At 39.0% G+C, this 25,471-nt stretch overlaps 1 protein-coding gene across 2 annotated transcripts in view; it reads right to left on the bottom strand.

The window, feature by feature from the left end:
• NEBL (nebulette) overlaps window positions 1-25,471 on the bottom strand; it is a 266,173-nt gene that overhangs the window by 169,580 nt on the left and 71,122 nt on the right. For both annotated transcript variants that reach the window (XM_035893257.1, XM_035893256.1), the window contains exon 2: window positions 22,270-22,354. In XM_035893257.1, coding sequence (XP_035749150.1) covers window positions 22,270-22,354 — 85 coding nt within the window. The remainder of the gene's footprint in view (window positions 1-22,269; window positions 22,355-25,471) is intronic.

Genomic DNA, 25,471 nt, shown 5'->3' with positions numbered 1-25,471 from the left:
TAGAAGACAGCACTACTGGTTTCTCTTTTCTTCCCACACATCAACAAAAAGCCATTAATGTGCTATTTCATAACTGCAAAACATTTTCTCGCACATTTATTTTGTTATATCCTGAAACACAGGAGGTCAGTACTGCACTATCTATCTTAAAGAGTTTTCTAACATCAGCTGCCATGGACTTGAAAGAAAGTTTTCTTATTTTCAAACATATGGTCTGATATATTTCCCAGGAGGAAAGAAGGCAACAGTTAACCCTCTTCCTTGTTCTTTATTTCTATTTTATGACTAAAACCATTTTTTCTAAAAAGAATTTGCTTTAATCTGGGAGGTGGGGTGTCTTTTCTTCCTTTTTGAAACGCTGCATCTGTGAGCCTTACAGTTTTTAAGGGTCCCTGTACAATTATTGTGCTGCATCCACATAATTCTGATGCTTTAATCCACTCTTCTTTTGATGAAGGACAGAATCTGATCTATTGTCCTGCTTCAGTTTATATTTCAAAATGACAAGACAAATGTTTACAGCATATATTGTTTATGCAAACCTGTGAGTGTCAACTTATCATTTTGCCACAATTTTTGCTTTTAGTTTCTTCTACTAACCCACATAAAGCCATGCTTTTACATATGTGCTACTATAAATGCTCATCATAAGTCGAAGGAAAAGATCAACACAAGGGAATTTTTTCACATCACACCCTCAATGAACTCCAGTGAACTCCTCCTCCCACCCCTGACAGAATTTGTCTGATGATTTTTGTTGCATTCACAATTTGTGCCCCTTGAACAGTGCTATCAGGAACTGCAATACAAAAATCAATATACACCTATCAATATCAGGAATATATTTTTATTGCCTGATTTTATTGCCTCTTTCAAAAATTCAAAAATAAACCTTTTTAAAGCATAATTTGAGCAATCTCACTTCAAACTAAAAATATACCCCTCCAAAAATTGTACATAAACAGTAACAGAAAAATATACGCCTACAACATAAGTCCTAGGAGAGCTTGTATCCTATGTAAGCCTTAAAATTAGACTGTCTTAATACTGTTTAAACACCAGTATCTTTCAACCCAAAATGGCCCTGTCCGTGAGGAGTATCTGCTAAATTCAAGAAACGCTTGGCTAAAACCAACTGAAGTCTCACAAACACCACTTTCAATGTTAGCTAGTGCTTATTGTATATTTTTAACACGCTAGCAGAATAATAAGACAATTGTCCTCATTTTATTGATCACAGAACTAACACATGAGAAGGAACTAAGCACCCCAGTTACCAGAACAGTAAGGAGCTGACCTTAAAAGATCTTGATATATATTAAGTGCACTGTTTACTCAATTATATTTCCTTTTCAGTTGTGGGAAGGTAATTTCTTTCAAAATCCTCTAGAATCTATGTAATGGTATCTTATGTATTTATTATATTTCAACTGTGTTCAGAGAATAATTATTAGGTAAAAAAAAAAAAACAAAAAAAAAACTTCAAACCAACAGCCCTTATTTCCATGAAGAATCACGGCAAAGCAGGTTGGAAATCATCTGGTCCAATCTTTTGTTGAAAGCATGGCCTTGCACCTAGGCCCTGTCAAGCCAAATCTTGAATTCTTCCAGCAAGTGAGATTTCACCACTTCTCTGGGTAACCTATTCCAACGGTTAATTGTTCACATGGTGAAGACATTTTTTCTTATACCCAAGACAGAATTTCTCCTGAAGCAACTATTCTCATTGCCTCTTCTACCACCATGCAACCTTGTAAAGAGAGAACCTCCACCTTGTCTGTAGCTATCTTTTTAGTTATTGGAAGACGGTGATTAGATTTCCCCTTAGCCCTCTCTTCTCCAAGCTGAGAAAACCCAGTTCCTTCAATCCTACTTCAGATGTCAAGTTCTCCAGCCCTTTAATCATCTTTGTGGCTGTACTGGGATCTGGCTGGGATGGAGCTATTTTTCTTTATGGCAGCTGGTATGGTGCTGCAATTTAGATCTGAGACCAAAACAATGCTGATAACACATTAGTATCTTAGCTGTTGCTGAACAGTGTTTGCACAGCATCAAGGTCGTCTTCTCTGTTTCCTGTGAACAGACTGGGGGAGCACAAGAGGTTGGGAGGGTCCACAGCCAGGCAGATGACCCAATCTAACCAAAGAGATATTCCATGCCATTTAATATCACAGTCAGCAATAAATTGGGGAGGAAGGGTGTTTAGGTAGCTTAGCCATATTTTGTTTGGGAACTGGCTGGGCATTGTCTGCCCATGGGAGGTGGGAAGTTACTGCTTTAGTATCTCTTATTTTGCTTGCTTCCTTCCTTTCTTCCACTTCTTTGCACATTAAATTTTTTTAATCTCAATCAACAAGTTTTCTTGCTTTTACTCTTCCTTTTCTACTCCCTCATCCCCCTGGGAATGGAGTAAGTGAGGGGAACTGAGTCCACATGCTGCTTAGCTGCCTACCAGGGTTAACCCACAACAGTGGCCTTACACTGAACCCTCCCCAGGAAACAGTCCAACTATCTTCCAGCCCTCACCAACAAGTTCAAATTTTGCAGGGAACGCTTTACACCACTTCACTACCTCTGCCCAAATCAAGGGCCTTCTGCATTAGCTCTGGTATTATAAAACTACACAAACACACACAAGACAATCAAATATAATGTCATATTAAAGCAATTATCCCCATTTTCTAGGCTGCTGTTGTAACAACAACAGTCTGCCAGATAGCGTATTAGCACATTATGGGCCAAGCTTCCTTAATAAACCATATAATCTGATCCATATTGGCAGGCTGAGTCAGCATAGCCTGTACTGTTGGGCTGCAGCTAAATTTGCATCCCAAGCTACACAGCTGGAATGCTTGCATAGGGAAACTCATTTGTAATATTTCTTCCTGAGCACATCAACTTACTTGAGCACAAGTGTTCCCCTACACATGCCATTTAAAAAAAAGAAAGCTGGCCGGTATATAAAGAGTTACAGAATGCTCTGCAGAGAACATGCTGTCATAAGATCCATCACAGAATTTTTCATACACCTTTTTCAGCTTCTAAAAGCTCAGAAGTGCGACTAAATGGATTTATTCTAGGTGTTCAAACAAAAGCAATTTTTAATTGCTAAATAACCAATGTTTATTCTCAGCCTTGCTTATGCTGAAGTGATATGAGGGCTTCACATTTTGCAAATCAGAAAAAAAAAGTTGTATTCAATAGAATTGTGTAAATTCTTCTTCAGCTTCAATTCTTTGCTCTTCTGTCAATTGGTTTGGATTTTTTGATTTTTGAATGACAACCTTAAAGCAGAATATGCTTTTCAAAAAGCTATTACATGACTTAGAAGACTAACTCTCAAAAATCAATTTAATCATTTGAGTCGCTAGGAGTGATTTAAATATTTAGGTGTTCTAGTTGTAATGATAATAAATTGGGCACAGGCATCTGGGGGAACTGACTCTTTGGTTTGGAAATCAGAACATAAAGGAGTGGGAATAAAAGAACACCTTATCTTGTTTCATTCCTCATAACTTTAAGGTTACCAAATATCATTCTTATTCCAGTGGAAGTTCTTCCACCACCAAAAAGGGCAGCTGGTAGAATACAAGCAAAGAAACACAATCTTTATTACTTTCCCACTTTCCATTTTACTAAATTTACATCATATAAAATGAATACCTTTGGCTCCTGCAGCTTACAAACAGTTTCCTATAAGTAGGTGTCTCAATAGAAAAGTAAAAGGTGGCCTAAGCTGAAAAGCAGGTCATCTAAATAGATTGTCATAACCTTACCATTAGGTCATAGACTGCATATTTGGCTGCTCTGCATACAGCATTTCGCCTTCCTATCTGTAAGCTGGAGTTCTGGAAAGTTACAGGCATCCAGGCTTTAATCAGTTTGTGTTACTGTGACTGGAGAGATTCCAGTAAAAGAAATTCAGATACCACCTTGGACTGGATGGAGAGTGGCCTTGGAAAGATGCAGAGTTATTAAAGAGGAACACTGCAAAGCTCAAGTTGCAAAGGAATCATTTTGGCTTTGGAGATAAATTTAACTCATTTCAGAAGTGGAAGTTTCCCAAAGACAGGCGGAGGGTGAGAACACGGATAGGAAGAAGTGTTCCTGCTTCCAATGTACTGTTGTTCTCTTCAAAAGGAACAGAAAACAATTAAAAGATGGTGCCCGAAACTAGGGAACAGACGTCTAACAAACTTTGGTGCAAGGTGGTCTCAACTGGTTCTCACCAAGTCTCAGATCAGGTGCAAAAACATGAGAAAAAATTGACAGCTGAACATGAAAAGATTGCCAGTATTTGGTGTTCAGGTGAGGGAGACAGGGATGGTACAGAAATCTCAAATGTGCCAAAATAGCCTTTTGTCCCTTAATGATTAGGTTTACAAGTGACACCTAACTTTTTGGCAACAGCCAGGAGTTAGCATATGCTCACCAGGGGGCTTTGGGATCGTATTGGGATCTGGACAGCAATCATGCCAAAAGCAATGGCTAGAGCTAGCATAAAGGATATGGGCAAGAAGGCAGCCTACTTTCTAGGAGCTACCCAACCAAGTCTAAGAGAAAACTGGATGTCTGAGAAACATGGGGTTAGCTCTCGCACTATAAACAGTATTGGAGGGGGAGCCTTCTGCAAGGAAGATTAAGACTGGGCTTGTAATGCACTGCACACGGGAATTGTCAGCCAAACTACTTTCAGGGAGGAAAAGGTAATGGGGGAATTTTGAACATACAGCAGGTAGTGATCTTTCACTTGCACTGGATTTTGAGAAGTTTTTCCTTCCAGCTTCTAAGCCCCTTGCAACAGCTCAAAAGCACCAAAGCAAGATGCTGTGCTGGCTCCAGCAGCCATGGGGACAACTGCAGCTGCTTCAAAAGAGAAGAAACTTAAGTTACATTAGAATGTAAGGAGGTCTTTAAAGGCCTCATTGAACTCTACTAGAAAACAGGAGAATGGTTTTCAAGGAGCATTATCTGACTTTAGACCTCTGTAGAAAAACTATCCACTACAGGATAGTAATCTTCAGGCAGTTAACAAAGGGTGAACTTCAGCATAAGAAAGATTCTGCCCTTAAATGCACGTACAGGTGAGTTACTGGCAGCGTTAATAATCATGTGGCATTACTGGGTAAGGTTCAGCACATGGTACTCTACAGTTTGTAAAAAGTGCTTGTTTTCATTTGCACTAATTCACAACACTCAGTAATTGGCAATTGGTTGTTCCCAACATCAGTGCAAATTAGCAAGGTTCCACTTAATTTTCTTTAATTACTGGACTGGAAAAGATGATCATGTACATTGAGAGATAATTAGCTAAGTGGGTATTAATCAGTTTTTTGTGTGTGAAAATCTCTAATCGTTCAACTAGACACTGACTCAGGCATCTCCTTTTGAGATAGATGTTGCCAATGAACCCCATTAGCTCCCCAAAGCTGCACAGTAACAGCTGGAAATCAGTGTAGGCAACACTCAAAGAAAAATGGGCTCGAACAGGAGCAGCTATTCCCTCCTGAATTGGACTGCCTCATACTAATTGAGAACAACTTCACTGGGCTGACACAGCCTGTAGTTCCAACATGATAAAAATGATGTTTACAGTCCCCGGGGGTACTGAGTAGAAGTCTGCCTTCATGCATAGGAAACATATTAGCAGTTGCATCAGTTGGGAAAAACAGCTGCCTGACCACCCCCCATACAGACCATGTTCAGCAAGAGAGAGAACAGCCACACAGTCAAATAGAAAATATGCACAAATGACTCGCACTGGACTGCGCGGCACACGAGCAGGCAATGCTATGGTAACAGAAATCAGATTTAATTGAAAGCGAGGTAAGAAAGAACTAGGGCAATAACCTCTGTTTTTCAACAGCATACATTCCTACAATAATTGAAATGTACACAAAGCAAACATCCTTACGACATAATATGCTTCAGTAATTTATTTCCAAATCAGGGTCAGGACAGTTGTTAATGGTTGTTTCATTTCTGCTGCAAAGAGCACATGCCTCAAAGAAGAAAAACCTGGCAAGTAAAGGAAGATAAGCTTGATATAACCCAATTGTAAGTCACACGTTTCTTTCTGATCTGCTCTTTCAAATAAAAGATCAAACAGCAAATGCATTTTCCCAACCTTTCCTTTCCGAGGTGAAATATCTGTCTTTTCCCTTAGACAGACAACATCTCCCCGTCGCTGTTGTAGCTCATTACCACGGTAGTAACAACAGCCAGCTATTCAACCATTTACATAGCGAACATGAATCAGCCTGCTAAGCACAATGAACTTCAGCCATCAATTCAGTACAGAAACAGAGTTTGCAGATGAATAATTTACTGCTGTCATCCCAATGATTACAAAAAGGAAACGGTCTATTTATTTGTAAAGCAACATTATTGATAAATGTCCAATTTAACCCTGAGATTATATTTGCTAACTTTTTTTCCCTCAAAGTATTATTCCAGTGTAAAACTACACTTTTTTTTTTTCCCTACCAAACAAGTATTTACCATTTAATAGCCAACTGGCACAACAAAGACTATTTCTTTGACTTCTTTGGTACTGTATTTCTGAGAGACTTGTAATTACAACAGCAAACAGTGCAGAAAAAAAAAATTCTCTAGTAAACCAAATATCCAGTAATATGAAGAAGTTCCTATCCGATATTTTTATTTTGGCCACTTAACTATGATTGCAAGTGAAGGCTTTTGCCGTCGGTTCATTTCCAGACCCAATGTCTGCGTTGCTCAATACAGCCTCATAGGCAGATAGTCAAGATTTTTCAGTACTGCTGTTTAACTGCCTTTGCAATGTAAACTACTTGGCTGAATAAATTCGCTTAGCTGAGGACCCGTGCTAGAGCAGCAGCTATCCAGCATCCAGTTCCCAAGCAGCTAGGGATGACTGCCCCATGCGGAGGAAGCGCCTGCTGTGACTTTACACAGTCAGCTCACTTCAACCTAGGAATATTTTCCTTTGATATCAGTAAAATTCCAAGTTCTAATTCCCACCATCAGTGATGCACCCGAAGTTTTGGAGCAGAGGGAAATGAATGAAAAATTAAAGCCATATTATTTTTAAATAAAATATGAGTTTCCTTCAGCATATGTTAGAAACAAATCTGACTATTACTGAAACACTCCATTCTAGCAAAAAAACTTCTCCGGTTTAAATGCATCAGAGGCAAGATTTATAGATATTAAAAATAACTCACCGGACTAATGTCTTTCAGGCTTGTATGATTTATGGAGTCAAAGAAACATTTGATAAGAATTAGCTAAATCATCTTATTTATTTTATATTGTAATTATTAAAAGTGGTGAAAACTAACTTTTATTTCATACATTTGACTGAGTCCTACAAGTTATATTTGCCAGACTGTTATTCCTCCCGTTGCTAGTGCTTTGTGTCAAAACTAAATTTTCCATAACAAAACATATGGATGACCTTAAAATTAAATTAATACATTTATAAAAGAAATTTAATTTCCATGCTAAAAACACTGCAGTTCCCACTGACAGAAAAAGCTGTCATTCTCTAATATCAAAACACAGTTTTAACTAAATTGGGAGTCAAAGGAAATCTTTAAGATAAAATCGGTTTGCACAAGTTGTTTAAGGAGGAACACTTAATGCTGTTGCTTTGAGGTTTGTTCACTGGAAGAGAGAACTTAACTGTCTGAAATGCGTATTTTTCTCTATTTCTATCAGGCATAAGAAGTGAGAGAAGAGAAGGTGTCTGGAAGCCATTAGTATACAGAGAAGAAAACAATTAAGCCTTCCTGCTGTCTTGATGAGAGTTGAGTGAAATGTTTCCATAAATATTTTCTAACAAAATTTAAAAAAAAAAAAAGGGGGGGGGGGGGGTGAGTGTTGATATCTGAAAACTCAGAAACATTTTATGCGTCAACTTTCATTCTTAATACTTTCTAACTTGAATTTTTTTCCCACTTGTTTTTAAAAAGTTAAGTACTCGAATTCTAAAAGCATTTTTTCAACTTTTGAACTTCCACTGTTTTCAACTTCTGGGCCAACATTTTGGAAAAAAAAAAAAATCCATTCAAAACAATGTTTTGAATTTGTCATTTCTAGCATATAAAAAATTTGTCATTCACGAATCAGCCTTTCAACCAATCAGACCGATCTGGAATAACTAAATCCAGTGACTACTTGCCAGTTTCTCAATCTGTCTGAGGATATACCCAATCTTTTCTTCATCTTAGCCTACATCTTCCTGATTATCTGGGTAGTCACATTTAAAATCAACACTGTGCTTTGCTAATATTGGGCTCTCTAACACTGCTGCAGTAGATCTTAAATACTTCTGCCCATTTAAAGCTTAAAAGAGTAGACAAAAACCCAGAGTCATAATCAGAAAATTAAACAAACTGGTTTCTCAGAAGAGTAATAAAATAAAAATTATAGCCACTAGAATTGTTCACTACTGACAAAACAAAAAATTATATTCCTGTATTCTTTGTACAACAGATCTAGATGTTCTTCTTTCATCAGGGAGATATAAAACCCAAATGGCTCCAGAGAGCTCAGTAACAAAATTAATGAAGAAGTCCCCAATGTACATAAACTCTTAACTAGTAAAACACAATTTTCTTGAAAGTAGACAGAAGTAATGAATCAGAAACACTTAAATACTCCAGGAATTGATGCTTATGTCAAATCACTTGCCATTAAACAAAGTCTAATGAAAAATTAAAGAGAAGCCTGTTAAGAACATTTATAAACATCCATTCCTTCACTCACAGGAGCAGGTGGAACTTCCCTCAGAAAGAGGGAGAGTGTCCAGATTGCATATTCCTACACATCCTATGCTTCTATTTAAAATAAATAACTTCAATACTTATGGTCACCAGGATGTTTCTTCCCATCCTTTTTGAACAGAAGGAAGCAATGGAGGCAAAACATTAACCAAGAGGTTTTGGTGAGCCCCCTCACCATGTTTCTGAGAGCAAAAATATGCTATAGGGTGCTATAAAATAAGATGACCAGCATAACTTTCCACAACTTGCTGGTTCAGGATAGTAGATGTGCTTTTCTCTCCAGTTCTGATGTGCCCTCTCTCTCCAGTCTTTTTTTCTTTCATTTGACTCCAGTCCCCTGCAAAGCCCAATTTGGTCTGATTATCATGTCGTTCAGTATCCAAACACTGCCTGCTATGTGACAAGACATTGGATTCTACCCTACTTTATAAGTCTTTATCCGAGACAGCCATGTGACACTTCATTCCAAATGAAACAGGGGTTTTTAGAGGCACTGTTCATACAACCCATTTTAATGTTCTGATCAGTCCAGGTCATACTACATCCCAGATGTCAGAAGAATACCACCCTATGGCTTCAGCATCTACAAAAACAGAGGGAATTTAAAGAGTTTTCACCTACTAACTTAATCCATCATCAAAACATGTGTATTTGTAACTGTAATCCATTCAGAGCTGCAGTCTGGAGAGACAGCTCTCAGCACAGCCAGGTGCCCTGCTTAGCACAGCTCTTCATGTTCTGAAAGCTTCCCGAACGTCCAACTACCGGAACTTAGGCTCTACTTTAAGCACAGTATTTTACCACTGCTCCTCCCTTTTTGCCTGCTCTCCAACATCCCCTCCACTGCTCCACTCAGCAGCTGCTGACGCACTGAGCTCTGCCCTCGCTGGTGCTGTGCCCTGCTGACAGCCTTCCAAGGGCAGCAGCTCCATTTTCCATTGGTATCACTCATTGCAAAATATTTCAATTCCTGCAAGTTCAATTCACGTATTATCATGAGAACCTGGCAGCCTGGATTGCAAAGCAGAAATAAGTCAAAGTAAAAGCAAAGGCTAAAAGCAAGAGCTGGGCTTCAGGCTGTAAGATGGGATGCGAGATTGGAAAAGGATAGAATTTAACTGAAGGAGTGAGTTAAATTTAAAAGGATGGAAAAGGAAGAGTAGCTGTCGTTGCAGTAGCTGATGGAGACATCAGCAGCAGTACCACAGGACTCCAGTGCTCATTGCATTCCATAAGCAGTGACCACAGGCTCAGGCTGGTGGCAAAGGCCACCATGTTCACAAGGCACGGTACTAACAACGTAAGGGTGTAGAGGCCAACAGTGTAGCAGAAAACCACTACTCAAGTCAAATACACCTTATTTGATTGTTTGTTTGATTCTCCTCTTATACAGTGATCAAAACATTTTTCCTTTGATCAAAACAAGCCATGTATTCCACTTCTTGTTTATCGTCTCAAGTGGTGCTGTTCCATGTGCTCGACCTGCCTCTGTGATGGGTGCTCACATTCCAGCCTTATCACCCAGGCACCGGAGCATCCCGTCCTCACCACACTTATCTCTCTTACTCCCTTCTTGACAGGGCTGAGCAACTTGGACCATTCCTCTGACCTTGTTTCCACATTTAAGTTTATATCAACTATTCATTCACTGATAATTATATTATGGTCTTAAAAAGTTATCTTATATTGCAAAAATGAGCACAGCTCTTGATATATATGGTAGCTTCATTCACGTTTGCATCTTTTCTTCTAAAGCTTCAGAGCTATCTATGCTTCCTGAAAAAAAATTTAAAACAAGAAATTTATGTTTAATTTCACCCAGTAAAATTACTTTCTTTCAAGTGAAATTCAACTATTTTTAATTCACAAAAGATTAAAAATTAGTACACTAAATGTAGATATATTTATATAGAAATTAAATTTAAGTAAAACTGAAGTGTAAGTTTAAATAAATAGAAAATATTCACATTTTGGTCATTGATATCAAATTAGTATTTTTAATTTGGGTTTCTGGTTTGATTATTTAGTGCCAGAGGACCAGAAGAAGCAGCCTTTTTTTACCGTCTTTTTTGTTTTTCTTTTTTTTTTTAAATTAAAACAGCTTATATATTTTGCCCTTCAAAATTTACAGTCTAGTAAGCTATTAGAAAAAAATAAAACTGTGCTCCAGGCAGATTCTAACATTAAATCTTTGGGAAAAAAAAAAAAAAAAACGTTTCCACCAAATATCTTCAATGCTTTAACATTTGGTGCAATGAAAGCATTTAGTATTTTCTTCCACTCACTTTGTTTTGGGCAAGGTTAAACATTATACTAATCCTACTCTTTTTCCTTTCTCTTTCTTTCCTGACCCTTTCACTTGAAAGCCCATCAACATAATCTCCTGCAAGCATAGCAGTACCTGACAAACTATCACCCCGAATAGACCTCAATCCATCCTGTGAGGCAGCAGTTACAAGAAATCATTGAACTCTGAATGGTCCCTGCACCATCTGAGAATAAATCAGGAGGACAATATATTTCTTGGATCTAAAACAGCCCCATCAATAAGTAACCTAAGCATCAGGAAAATGACCAACTAAAATGCTGACAAACACTCATGGCCTTTTATTGGGGTCAAGGGGTAGGACTGCCCAGGATCCCTCCTGCCTTTCTTCTTCCAAATACTCTGAAAGCCCTAATACCATGCGATTTCTGATTCATGTGTTGTTTTGGCCTTGCACCACCAGGCAAGCCAAGGCCAGTTCCTCCTTCCTGCTTCTCACAGTCACATCAGCGTATTACAAGTGCTCTTTGCACCACGAGCAGACAGCTCAGACTACAGGCGATCAGAAATTATCAAGAACTGAAAAACACTCAGAGAGAGAGGCGGGCAGAGTGCAACATCCACAAAGCTTCAAAGGGCAAAAACTGTCTCTTGCTGGAGCAGACAAAGCCCTTCTGCAGCTATGCAAAATCCAGAAGCTGTACTACGTTTTGTTGGGGAACAGGGGGGATGAGAGAGATTTTGTTTATTCAGCTTTTAATTTCTCTACTAAGGCTAAAGCTCTTTTTTTGCCGTTTCATTTGCTCAAAGCTTCTATTTTGTAAGACTTCCAATTCAGAGAACACAACACTCTCACCAGGCTTGGATTTCTCCTATTAATCAGCTTTGGCTCGTCATTTTGTTAAGGCCACCTCCAGAACAAATGCTGACCGAAAACAGAATTAATAATGGATTTAAAGGGTACCACTCAGTTGCCAACGTACACAATGGGGACGGCTGTTTTACACAAAGCAAAGATACGCATCTGGATAGACTACTTTGGTTACACTTGAAAAACAGCCAAAAAGGTAAAGAAATCTAGCCGCTCTCAACTGTTACATACTAATCCTTAACAATTTAAAATCCTTTAGCAGATACAAGTAACCGCCAAACAAAATGCATACTTATAAAGGCTCTTCAAAAGTAGACTTCCATCACAGTTAGTCAGGTGGGGAAAGGCTGTAGGTAAATCAATATTTTCCTTTTTTTCAATATAGATCTAAAGAGTGCATGCACACTACGAAAAAAATAACTCCATCAAATAAAAAGGAATATAATCATGCTCATAGAAATTCTATTCTCTAATTCTACGCTCCCATCACAATAGAAATATGCAACAAGTTTATTGCTGCCAGGAAAAAAATATTCACTTATGGGACAAACTATGGATTTGAGACAATTTCCAGAGGTACGTTAGAGTAGGATTTGATCTCTCAATCTATTAGTAAACTCAAATAGACATTAAAACTTTCCGTCTGCTTTCTCCTTTGAAAGGGAACCATGGATATCTGCAAATCAATGCAACACTGTGAGCAATGATCACTCTCAAGAATCCCTTGAACTAGAAAAACTGAACTAGAAAAACCTGCCTAAAGAGTAAAAGTGGCTCATCCTTGTGGAATAAAACTTTACAAAGGGATAAGGACCAAATTCAAAACATTTTCAAAGAACTAATACAGTTAGGAGAAATACAGTCATTTATCATATTCTTTCAGCACATTAATGTAAGGCCATGCGAGTAAGGACAAGAAAAAATGAAGTGAAAAATTAACCTTGCCTCTAGAAATTCTCAGTCCAGAACCTCTGAAGTTTGTTAAGAAATTGCCACAGATGAACATAAAAATTGGTTTCATTATAACAAGATGGATGACTAACTTCATTCCTTGGTAAGAAACAGGTCAGTACTTCTGAAAAGATATGAGCTTAAAATGAGGAGCTAAATGGAAGCCATTAATTGTCACAATGTGAAATGCCAAATGGGTTAATCCAACGCTTTGATGTATGAAGAATTCATTGTTATAATCTCACACTAGAAAAGAAAATGTTGAGCTTTTACTTTGGATGAAAGGTTATTAACAAAAATACTCATATGCTACTTTCAAATTATTAAATATGCCAGCCACTACAATTTACTGGGAAAAAAAGATAATTTATCCCTCCTATTACACAAATGGAAGTCTAGGGCAAAGACTAAGAACTTCCTGGAAGAAGACACAGATAACATCGAGAAAATAAAACAAGTTCCCCTAATTCAGTGCATTGACTAAAAACACATTCCTGAAAATTCCTTTTTTACATCCCAGGGTGAATGAGTAACGGCATGCTCCTTAGCTGTCCTTCCTTTTAATGCTGACATTACCAATACTCCACACTGGATCAGACCAGTCACCCATCGAGCCAAGTTCTCTCTTGCTGATCATGGTAAGTACAGAGTGTTTCGGAAAAAAAGGTCAGTGTCAGCAATAGGAAGCGAGACTACATTGGACCCCTTTTGATTAAACGTGGCAGTCTCTGAAAGATGCAGGTCTGAAGCCCAGAAAGGAAAGAAAGAGTGATGTGATCTCATTTTCCGGCTTTCACAGACCTCCTTGGTACAAATGCTCTGCTAAACAGGAGAGGGCAAGGGAACAAACTAAGTACTGGCACCTCGATACCCCACACTGCTGAAAGCGTTCCCCAGCTCTGCTCTGCTGCCATCCCCAAGGCAAGACCAAGCACAGCTTCATGTCTACTCCAGTCAAGGGAGCCCTCCTGAAAGGCAGCATGGACACGCCTGCACCAGTTCTGCTCCCTTTGACCTGATCAGCCATTCCACACAACCAAGAGGACCCTCACCCCACAAACTCCCCACATGCCATCAGGTTTCATGGACACTCAGTTTCATGCTTCACAAGTGCCACTGATGGGCTGGTATGCAGCCCTCACACTATCTCAAACACTAGGAACTGGAAAAATAGATATATCCATTGCAAGGGGAGCAGCCATATACAGTGTGGACATAAGCCAGTACACACCACTTGTCTTTGGGATCAGGAATTTCCTCCTGGCCCTCTTGTACTTAGCAGTACAGATATGTCCTCGGCATCTGATTTGCGGTCCCTGGATGCCTCACTTCCAATGACAATCGCTCTGTTCTTGTTTTTCATCTTGAATTCTCTACAACTAAATGCATTTTTCCTTCATGTGAGTTTAAACACCATGCAGTAATGCAAGAAAAACAGAACTAACAAGAATCACAGCATTCCATTTCCTGCAACAGAGCTGCATGGAGCAACTATTTAAAAAAGATGGTTCCAAAAATAAACAGCAGAAATAAGCTCAAGAGAGTCAAAAGGGAAAACTGAAAAGACATGAAAAAGAACACACATGTTAGTATGGCCCAAGCTCAGTGCATGTTCCCCATTCCTTCCCCACCCAGAAAAAAAAGGATTTTTTTTTTTAAAGATTAGACTATAAGCGATTAAGTGAATATTTTTTTTAAATTGCAGAAATTCTGATAGCATCTTAATTTTTAAGTTAGTATTTTTATTAATTGTTCCTCTAAAAAGTTATAGACATTTCAATACATTCAATACAGACAATTTCAATACAAGTGCTGATGCAGTTAAGAATCCCACAACTCAACTTACAAATAACAGCTATGAATTTTGTAGCTCTCTTTTGTCCCCTTTCTGTTACTGCTGGTTGTACAAGTAAAGGTGGTCTGAATCACTTTTGATTTTATTGATCCTAATATTTTCTGTTAAGGATGTTCTACTTGCTGTACATTGATTCGATGTCATAAGAAAGTCTATTAAAATGGGCTTGCTCAGTAAGTAATAATCATGACCACTCTGCCCTCACCCTGCCAACAAGAATTACCTATATCTCATGTAAATGTCTTATCCCTTCACTTTTTACAGTTAAACATTATGTGCATCTGAAATGGACATGTGAAAGAGAAAACGTACAATTATTTTTTTTTTTCCTCATCCACATATACTAGAAAAATGGATCTCATTCTATTCATATATTTTGCATCCTACTTCTGAGTCTTGGCACTGGGAGAGGTGATTTTTCTCCTGCGACTGTGTATTTTATAGACTTCATAATTTTTTTGGCCAGCAGGAACAGTTTGCGCTGCTTGCTTCTGAGCCTCTGCAGACACTATTGTGCTTCCTTAAATGTAGTTCAGATCTGGTTCCCCTACCAAATTACATCAGGTTTTCAAATCACCATGGATATTAACAACAGGTCAAGCACTAAAGCAAAAAAAAAAAATGCTGGCACTTTTGCTTTTGTATCATCAAATCAACACTGAAAGGCTGAAAAGTTAGATAGGTGGATATTTTCCATAGATGCTCACATGTGAGTCTGTCTAAAGTTTCCTCTGAATGTTGGCTGAGTACGCCACTTTGCTTTGCAATATGATCCTTCCATCATCATCTTTGCAGCTTTTTTTTCAGAGAAATGAAGAAATAGTACAAAAAGAATGGTCTGAAGCAGTTGCTTTGCTCAGGCACTGAAACCTGTAATTGTGCCCTTAGATATAAATGCAGATACACATAATAACATAGGTTCAGAAACAGGAAGAGGATGTACTGCTTTTATCTACACAGCTTAACCTACTGATTTTCAAGACGTGATCTGGCCCAAGAAGAAAATAGGGGAAAGAGCAGTCAAAATCATGAGGAAAAAGTTATTTTTATAAACAAGTAAAAACAAAAAAAAACCTACTATCCCACCCTCTTTATACAAGTAACTTTTGTTACACTGACCAGTACATTACCATTGGAAGTTAGTTTAAAATTCTGTACAATTATACAGGCCAATGATATTAGATTTAAAAAAAGAATTAAAATAAAAGTAGGATATGCAGCCAGTACCAGGAATCAATTTAAGACTTCAGTCTTAACAACTTAAAGCTAAACCAAACCACTCTTCTCTTCTATTTCCAAAAGTAGTCCACAATCATATCTTATATCCCAGCAGAAGATTTGTATTCCCACCTGGGAAATCAAAGAATTTCAGGATGCTACAAATGTGTCAGTAACACAAAAACACGTCAATGTATTCCACAGAGAAACTCCCTCTCTGCCTCCCAATCTGTTTATCCACTATCACAGTACTACACACTGTTTGGTGTCTTTACTTCATGTTCTGGTGTCTCCTGATCACAGGGTTACACCTTGTTTATCTCCACGTGCTGGTCCAGCCTCTGTGAGTGAGGAGCAGCAGAGAGGAAGCACTACTGCCACATCCTGAATCTTACAGCCTGTCTACTAACTGCAGGAAGGAAAAAACCCAGAGCAGTGTAGCTGTATGGTAGCACAGTAACAGGAGTCAGTCCGGTGCAGACAGGCTATGGACAGAATCCCTCTCGTACTCGGCAAGATAACAATCAGAAGAGGTGACAACCATTTTCCCAGAAGACTGAAATCCATTCTGCCTCCTGCACTCCTCTCAAGCTTCGTATTATTCACATCAAGCATGATTTTTTTATGCCTTTGACTCATGCAGATAAAACAAGTCATTTAAATAGTCTTCAGAGGAGAAGAAGGAACAAACCATGGGTTGAAAAAAATCACATTTAGTAGGTGAGCATGATTTACAAAATGCTACTGTGCAGGAGCTCACAGGGGAGCACGGGAGAACTTACTGCAGGCAGTCTGAGTTTATTTTAATGTACAAACCAAATCAACTACTCCAGGACTTCGCACTCGCAAGTAATAGCAAGAAGACAACTGAGAAGCCTGAACTCCTCTCGTTCTCTCACCTCTCTCTTCATACACATATGGTGGATTGGGTTCAGAACCTTGGACAACTGGAGAGAGAAGCAGATAAACAAACCTGATGGCTACCTGGAAAAATCCCATCTTTAAATTCTGTTCCAGGTTCCTCCGGCACAACTTACAAAATCACACATAAAGCTATAACCAGGCCCCTCTGCGTGCTATCCCATATTTCTTCCTCCTTTCCTCAGCTGAAAGAGAATATTTTTATCTTTGCCTCTAGCTTCAAGGACCATTTTCCCCATGACTTCTCCAACGAGCTCACTCAGGATACCCCAGGAAATCCATTAAATGTCTGCTTTAGTAATCCATCCAGCATTTTGTTCCCCTATAGCATTCACTGTGGCAGTTCATTCCAAAGACTCCATAAAAGCAGAGCATATAAACTGAAAGAGCTTTTTAACAAATCAAGAAAAACAGCTAATAAAAAGAATCTGCCTGGAAGTTTGCCAACACATACCCTTGGAACACAGAGGCAAAGAGAAGAAGGCAAGAAAGAAGACAACAGAAATGGTCAAGGGGAACCTGAGGAAGGACAGGACAGAGAGGAGTCACAGAATCTGAGAACAGCTGAAGTTGGAGGGGAGCTCTGGAGATCATCTAGTGCATCACCCTATTTGAAGCAAACTCAACTACACCACATTGCTCAGGACTGTGGCCCATCCTCTTCTGAAAATCGCCGAGGATGGACACTCCACAACCTCTCTGGGCAACCTGTGCCAGTGTGTTCAGTCACCCTACCCATCGTCTCTTGCACTTTCACAGGGCACTGCAAGGCAGAGTCTGGCTCTCCTTCAACCTGAACAGAGAGGAGTATGGCCATCCTAGAGGCAAACATCCGACCATAAGAACTTTTTGTTCCCTTTTCTGAGGTTCACCCTCTTCCAAATGCTCAACATTACTGTGACTATCCTGGTGAGAGTTGACAGATAAAGATTCAAACCCGAGCAATTCCTGAGAAAGTAGGGAGTCTTAAAATATTAGACTATTAGGATAACAGCTTGATTCAGTTGAGTATGTCTCCTAAGGAAAGATGGTACTTCTTGAAAAACAACATTTTATGAACTCTGTTTAACAAGAAAAACTGCATGTATGTTTCCTCCTACATAAAAACACCTCATATACGTTCAGTTACCCAAGCTGCTACACGATAAGTACAAGAGAAGTATTTTCTACCCATGAAAAGGAGCACTGGGAGTTTCCATGGATAGCAGCTTCAGGCTGTGTCACCAAAGATTAGGACAAGAAGGTAATAGGATGATACCCGTGATTTTGTACCAAGTTCCCCAAGACTTACCAGAAAGTATATTTCCTCAGAAAGTGTTGGAGTATGAGAACCCAACTTAAACATCAGCCCTCCCTTTGATCTGACACTTCGACATCCTTCCTGCCAAGAACTGCTGCAGAACATCTCTGTTTCTTTCTGCAAGTTCAACTGGAGTTGCTACTTTTGATCTACACAGCATTGCCACAGACAAGAACAATGTGGAAAGTATCCATTGTATGCTATGGAGTAAGAGGCTGCCTTAACCCCCAATAACGTAAAGACAGGGATGTAAATGTAAAGAAAAATTTTGTTTGAGACACTGGATCCCTGTCTGTACTCTTTATTCAGAGGATGAAAGACCTTAAAACTTGTTTTTCTTCAGTCAGGAGGCACACTGGAGTTTTCCAGAATGGGAAATCAAACTTACAGCATCTCCTAAAATGCACTTGTGTCTCCTTGAAATGAAAGTTGAATGAAAGCCAATGGAAGCAAAAAGCTAAACAAGGGAAATTAAAGCTCTGAAATTACATTGTATAGGAGAACGTTCCCTGGAAAGCTTTTAAATGTTGCCCTTCGACTTCTTAACAACATAATTTTTCAAGTGTTCTAAAGAGCAATCCATTTTCTATTGACTCCTCCAGAAAACAGTATTTTGGTTTTGTTTGTTTTGCTCTTGTCATGTTATGTCAACATGACAGCCTGGCACCTGATGCTGACCTTAATGGATTCTTGATAGAGGACCCAACACTTCAACTTAAAACACTGTCAATTGCTGCTTAAATGAAAATCAAAACAAATTTACAAAAACACGTGTCTCTCAGCTTATACAATATTCAATGGTGTTTCCTTTACCAATTCCTCCTGCTTTGCTGAGTAAGATAAACAATAGTCCTAAAGCTACAGATTTTGAAAAGACACTTGGAGTCCTGCAGTCAAACACAGGGTTTTGCCTCTTCAGAACTAAAAGCATTAAAGATGTTTACTTAGAAACTAGAAAGCAGCTATTACTGTAGAAAAGCATTTCTCCTTACTCAGAAGTTAGCATAATTTTTTACATTACCTAGCGCAGAATTTGTTCAATCCAAAATTGTTTCTGCATTGGAAGGAGGCTGAAGCAGCTCTGATGAAAACTGGAAGGCAGTAATAACGTGATTCTACCCAGCCAAGTTTGGTTTCATGTCAAAGGCTTTTCCTGAACCATGTACACACTTTTTTCTATTGCATGGCACTGAAATAGTGTGCGACCTGAACTGTGGCAAATTCTGTATTGTGTATTTGTTTCAACTGGGAGTCTTGCAACTTTCTCTGAAAAGATAGGATGATGGACCAGACGGCCAATAAAGCCGATTCAGGATGGCAATTTCGCTGTCCTTATACTCTTCAAACTATTACAGAAATTCTTTTAATTTATGACAAGATTTAAATTGGATTATGAAAAATCCCTGGAATCTTTATTTCAGCATTAAAACAATTTACAGGCTAGGCTACTTTACAGAGTCTTGATGTGAATCAACACCAAGGAAGCAAACGATGATCAGAAACATTACAGCCTTTCTTCCAAGTAGGTAAATTCGTGCTCTTATAATTTAGAACTGTATTTGCATCGACTGCAAATCTTTTTCTCCCTAATTACCTTGAAAAAAGGCACACTGTAGAAAGTTTTGAGTAGATCCTTATCTAACATTTTATGCCAGTGCACTGCGAACAGTTGCAGCAAGTTTATACACAAACGAACTCCAAGCTTCTCATTGATACTGCTTATCCAGTCCTAGGATACCAAGTCCTTTGTTTAGAAGAGAACAGTACCAGAACAAATTTCCTGACACTTCCAAAGTGCCATATCAGCATATTTCAAATAGGTTAGGGAAAGCCATTTATCTTATAGGCTCTAGAAATAGACCACGCTCCTTTAGTTAGTCAACATTTAGCCAAGACAGGCAACTGATACAGGTGAGTGTGAAACATGTGAGCTGGAGATGGACAAAGCCCATCACGTATTGGGAAGGCACACAGTCATAAACCAGAAATTATTTCAGTCCTTGCTACATTAGTCTTAAACTGATGCCTACTGATTGACCTCAACACCTCTTTGACAATTCTCAACAGCCCCTAGTCCCTCAGAAGTATTATCACAATAACCATGGAGAAAGTAGACCGCTTTAAGACAAGGTACATTTCCTAAATGACAGTCTGATCTGTCTGGACTTCATATTGGAGAGCTGTACTCTCTAAACACCACAACAGGATTCCTCCCATCCATACTTTTCTCAACCAACTTCAAACAAACTCTCCAGTTAAAGCCTACGTGCCTACAGAAATCAGTCCCATTAAAATCTATCTTTTGCCAGTATTTTAAAAAGTATGGCTTTGGAGGCTTCCCTTTTAAATTAAGGCTCACGATTCACATGAGAGTTAAGGTAAAAAATTCTGAGCACAAGGTTTGAAATCTTTGTCTCAGCTTTTTTCACAGAAGGCTGCCAAGGCAGGTGACGTAGCCGTGAGGTAATCAGCCGGCTTCTCTTCCACTCTGCCCATGACGAGAGAACAGTCACTAAATGAGACTAATGTAGCTGAATTCTTACAGAGTCCCAGCGGGCAAATTCACCCACGGTGTACCTGATACCCTGAGGATAAGCAGAGAGCGGTAGCCATAGGCAAAGCATACACCTGATAGGCTTTAAATTTTGGCCTCAGATTTGTAGATACCCATGTGCACGTGGGAGGGTGCGCAGATATACAAGACAATCCAGTGAAAAACTGACAGAAAGAGGAGTACAATTTTATTATTCTCCCAAGTCCCAACATTTTCTATCAAACATCTAAAAAAATAGTGGGCTCAAAGTTTCTATTCTTTTAAACAGACCTGTAGAAACTACAATTTACAAGTTCCTCACCTCCGGCGCAGAGTGGTAACTATGGGACACAGAAGCACTGAACTACAAGAAAAGGAAGCAACTCCACTCTAAAATCCACTGAAGTCAAGAAGAGATGGACATTCAACAAACTCTCCTCTTTCCAGATGGCAGAATCTCATAATGAAAGAATTTCTCTAAGTTCTGTAATCAATAACTGTAATGGCCAAAGGTAAAGAATTTTTTGAAAATTATATCACGCTAAATATCTGTGCTAGCATTTCTCTTTAGCACTCTTTTGATTTTACCCATTAACCTACAGAGAGGTTCCTAAACAAGAAAGCTTTTGTTGCCTACTGTCTCTTTTCTGCTATAGGTTTTTATTACATTAATTGACAATGATAATTACCAATTTATAATGAGAGACTGCAACTAAAGCCAGACTGAAACCACAATAGTAAAAAAAAAAAAAAAAAAAAAAAAAAAAACCACACACCAGCTTTCACAAAATGAAATGCAATCAAATGTTATCCATTGTCTCACACAGCCAGGCCATCTTCCAGTGTTGCATAAAATGAAACAACAGGAAAAGTGATACTGGGGGCAAGAGCAGGGTTGTCCAGATATTAAGGAATTAGTATCAATAAGAACTGTATGTTAAGGACTGCAAAGTAACAATAGTAAACAAATACCATGTTTGGGTCACATAAGCTTTCATTGCTAGTTTTTTCTTTTTTCCCCCCCTTCTTTTCTTTTTGCATTTTAATTTCAGTGTATTTCTTATGAACCTACCTAAGTTTTGATTGATAACTGCCTTACAGATTGCTCCATATATGAGTTCACAGAGGACACAACAGATCCATAAACTGATCATTCGGTCAGTTCAGTGTTGACAAGTATTAAAGGCTTCTAAATATTTCCTAATGACAAATTAATTGTTTGCTAATCGCAAGCTATTTTATGATTAAGTTTGATGCAAGCTAACAATGTCAGTTTGTCTAAGGCAAATGAACCATGTTGATCTATAACATTTCAAACATTAAAAATTACTTGTACTTATATACTGTTGAAAGTTAAGGATTTCAGCAATGTCAATGGACTTACAATAATACAGTAACTAGTATAAGTTAGATCAAAAATAAAATCCTGAGTTTTTCAGTGTTATACCAATCTACAAATATTTTTACAGTTAAATTAGAGTGCTGCTATGTATCAGTACGAAGAAATACTAATACCACTTAGAAAAACTATAGAGAAGCAGACTGACAGTCTAATATGAATGAGACAAAATAATTACTTGATTTACCTGACTTTGCAATTCACTTTGTTGCTTCAGGCGAAGATTTTCTGGTGTATCAGCCACTGTAGTGAAGGACTGCTTTGGGTAGTGTCTAGAAGAAGAAGCACAAAGCCGAACAGTAAATATTTACACATGCTAGAAAGTCAAATGCATCCCAGCATTCTTTCCTACAGTGTACAGAACTCTTTCGTAGTTTACTGGGTTTGTCTTAGAAGTATTTGCTCTAAAAATGTTGTTTCAGTCATGCCTTGCAGAAACAACATGAACAGGTTCCTGGAATGAGTCTAAATCCCACCCATTCCTCCTGCCCACTGACCGGCCAAAATTTGTTTCCAATAGAGTGCACAGAACTATGTTTAACCGCATTGTGTTGGTATAGGCATGTGCTGAATAAAGACTAAACTAAAATGCCTTAAAATAGAAGTGTTTTATGGAAACTGAGAAGTTACATCAAGGAGTACAGCTGGAGTACCATGGTGTCTTAAATCCATCAGTGCAGAAACCAGAAGGATCAAGGCAGGTACATTCCAGAAAGGTCAAACGCTTTAATGGTACATGTGCCGATACAGTGCTGTAATATCCAGTGCCAAAGGCTGTGGTGGCTCAGAACTGCAATCTAGCAGGCATCTCTCCTTTCATTTGAAATTTTACACCTACTATTTGCTTTGGCATTTTATAGACACGTTTAATAGTCAAATCCTACTCGTTTTCAGAACCATGACTTATTCATTTTCATGGATTTATCCTGCAACCTTACAGCCAAACAAAAAGCTCTATTATAGGGAAGACCACAAAAAGAGGAAAATAACAAATCTAAACAGGCTATCCCAAAATAAGTGTATTAGTATGAGCTGGCAACACTATCAGGAAACAGATTCTTACTAATTACTTTCGAGCATCTTCAGTCTCAAACCGAAATATTCACCTTATAACCATGTGAGGCACTCATGCTTTCAGTTACCACTCACAGCTTCCCATGTCTGCCAGCTACCCCATTTGTGCCTCCAACATTTCCAAGGTCCAAGACGACAGGCGTACCATTTTAGACACAGTAACGTTTGCAGCATAATTTGTACAGAGGGAGTAAGCAGTAAGTAAGCGTCTGAAGACTGAGGCTATGCAGTATTAAACATTTCCTTGTTCAAAATCAAGGCTATCACTAACGTGTTCTTTCAACGACTAGTTCAGTTGCTATAGCTCCTCATAAAATTTCTGTGCTTTGAAAAGATGATACATACTTTCATTCAGAACTGTATTTTGTTAGGTATTATTTCCAGTGTACAAGTTTCATTTCCATGAAGTGTATGGTTTCAGTAACAAAATAGTTCATTTTTATCCAAAAAAATAAAAGCACCCATAAAAAAATAAGGAAAATTTCCATTTTTAGCCAAAAGCTGAATGTTTCCTGTTCAGAAATTGATGAGAAATGCTGCCTGGATTTTATACAGTCCACTCTCTGCTATGGGCCGGATCCCCCCTCCCATCGGATAACATCTCACATTGCCAGACATCTACACGGCAGCGCAATGGAGCAGACCGATGCATCAAGAGGCTCTGAAATGTCCCCTCATTTATGGTATCGCTCCACAGGGCAAACAGAGCAGAAATATGGCACAACCTGGGGATTTCAGGTTCCCAAGTCCTCCCTAGCCCCACCTAAGCTCTAGCTTTGGCCACAGAAACCACTGGGAGCGTTGCACACACCTAAGGAGGCTGCTGCCTGTCTTCCTCCCCTCTCAAACTGGGGACTTCACCACCACCACCCCCTTAGAGCCAGACGATGCCTGGCAGCTGAACGGCTTAGCCACAGCTCCAGCAACACACAGGGAGGCAGAACTAGGCTTTGCTTAGAGGACATCAACTGGAACTGGCTCTTGCATGAAGCAGATGGCATCAGCACAGTGTAGTACCTTGGGACAGGCAGATAACTTCCAGAAGGGCTTCTTTTTTTGTTTCTGTGTTTCACCTCTTCTCTCTCACACTTCCTTCTTCTGCATAGAGGAGAAAAACAAATGCCAGACCAGCCACCAGGAGGGTCATAAGCCCTGTTTGGAAAGCAGCAATGGACAGATGGGGAAGGCAACAAGCCACCTCACAGCCAGGGCTTGCTGGTATCCAAGGAAGACTGTAGCAATGAATGGTACATAATACACGCCTTGAAGAACAACAAGCTTTTCAAACAGCAGCCACGAGATATCCATGGATAACTCATGTAGATGACAGAATCCCTGCCCCTAAAAAAATCAGCTGCCACACATGCAGTTCAAAAATGATGGTATGCATATGTTGAATGCCAAAAGCATTCTCATAAACTTTCATAGCACTGCTTTTCACCATGGCTACATACCACAACCCTGGTACTGTGATTGCAGCAATCACCTGTACTCATCCCTTTCAGCATGGAGAGCAGAGTGGGAGTCAGCTCAGATGGGTTTTTTTGGCCTAGACCCCTTGTGAAACGCGGGGACAGCACTAAGGCAGGGTCACAGTCACAGCCCCCAGGGACCCTGTTGGTGGCAGAGAACATCCCTCTATAAACCCGGGCTCCCAAATTAAACCTCCTCTCCATTTTGAAGCATAGGGACTTATCCCTTGTCCCTATCATACACCAGCTTTCTTTTTGCAAAAGAAATGTCTTCTTCAACAATTAGTATTCAGAAGTTCACAGGTATCTCAACAGTCAGAGCAAACCACTTAAGAACCGATGCATCTAAGAGCACTACTTATTTTAGAAGCGATAGCTCCACACTTCAAGTGAAAAGGGTATGCTTAGCCTTGAACAAGCAATGCTTCATTGTGCTTGAAATTACTATGTAAACTGATTATATCACTGAAAAGTATTTACACTTGACCACGGAAAAAACCAATACACATGCCAGGAGGGAAAAAACCTGCTGAAATTTACATCGGCCTTTAAACGGATCATATTAACCATTTATCACAATGTATTACAGTGATTAAAAAAAAGAATCATTTAGCACAATTAAATTAGCAGAGCATTCACTATGGGTTGTCATTTTAACTGCATCTGATTTATGAAACCACCCACATGGTATATCAAACCAGAAAGACACGGTTTTAGATACATCCCTTCTAATTTATGGAAATTCTTGCCTCAAAACCATTAAAAGACTAGTGTTAAATTTAAATCCCATCTTCAGCATTCACATTTGGTTTAAGCTTACTGATAGTATGTCTTCAGAATAAT

The sequence above is a fragment of the Egretta garzetta genome, unplaced genomic scaffold (genome assembly GCF_000687185.1).
Source record: "Egretta garzetta isolate BGI_Z169 unplaced genomic scaffold, ASM68718v1 scaffold434, whole genome shotgun sequence".
In the NCBI taxonomy this organism is placed as follows: Eukaryota; Metazoa; Chordata; class Aves; order Pelecaniformes; family Ardeidae; genus Egretta; species Egretta garzetta.
This window is presented reverse-complemented; position numbering and strand designations above follow the sequence as displayed.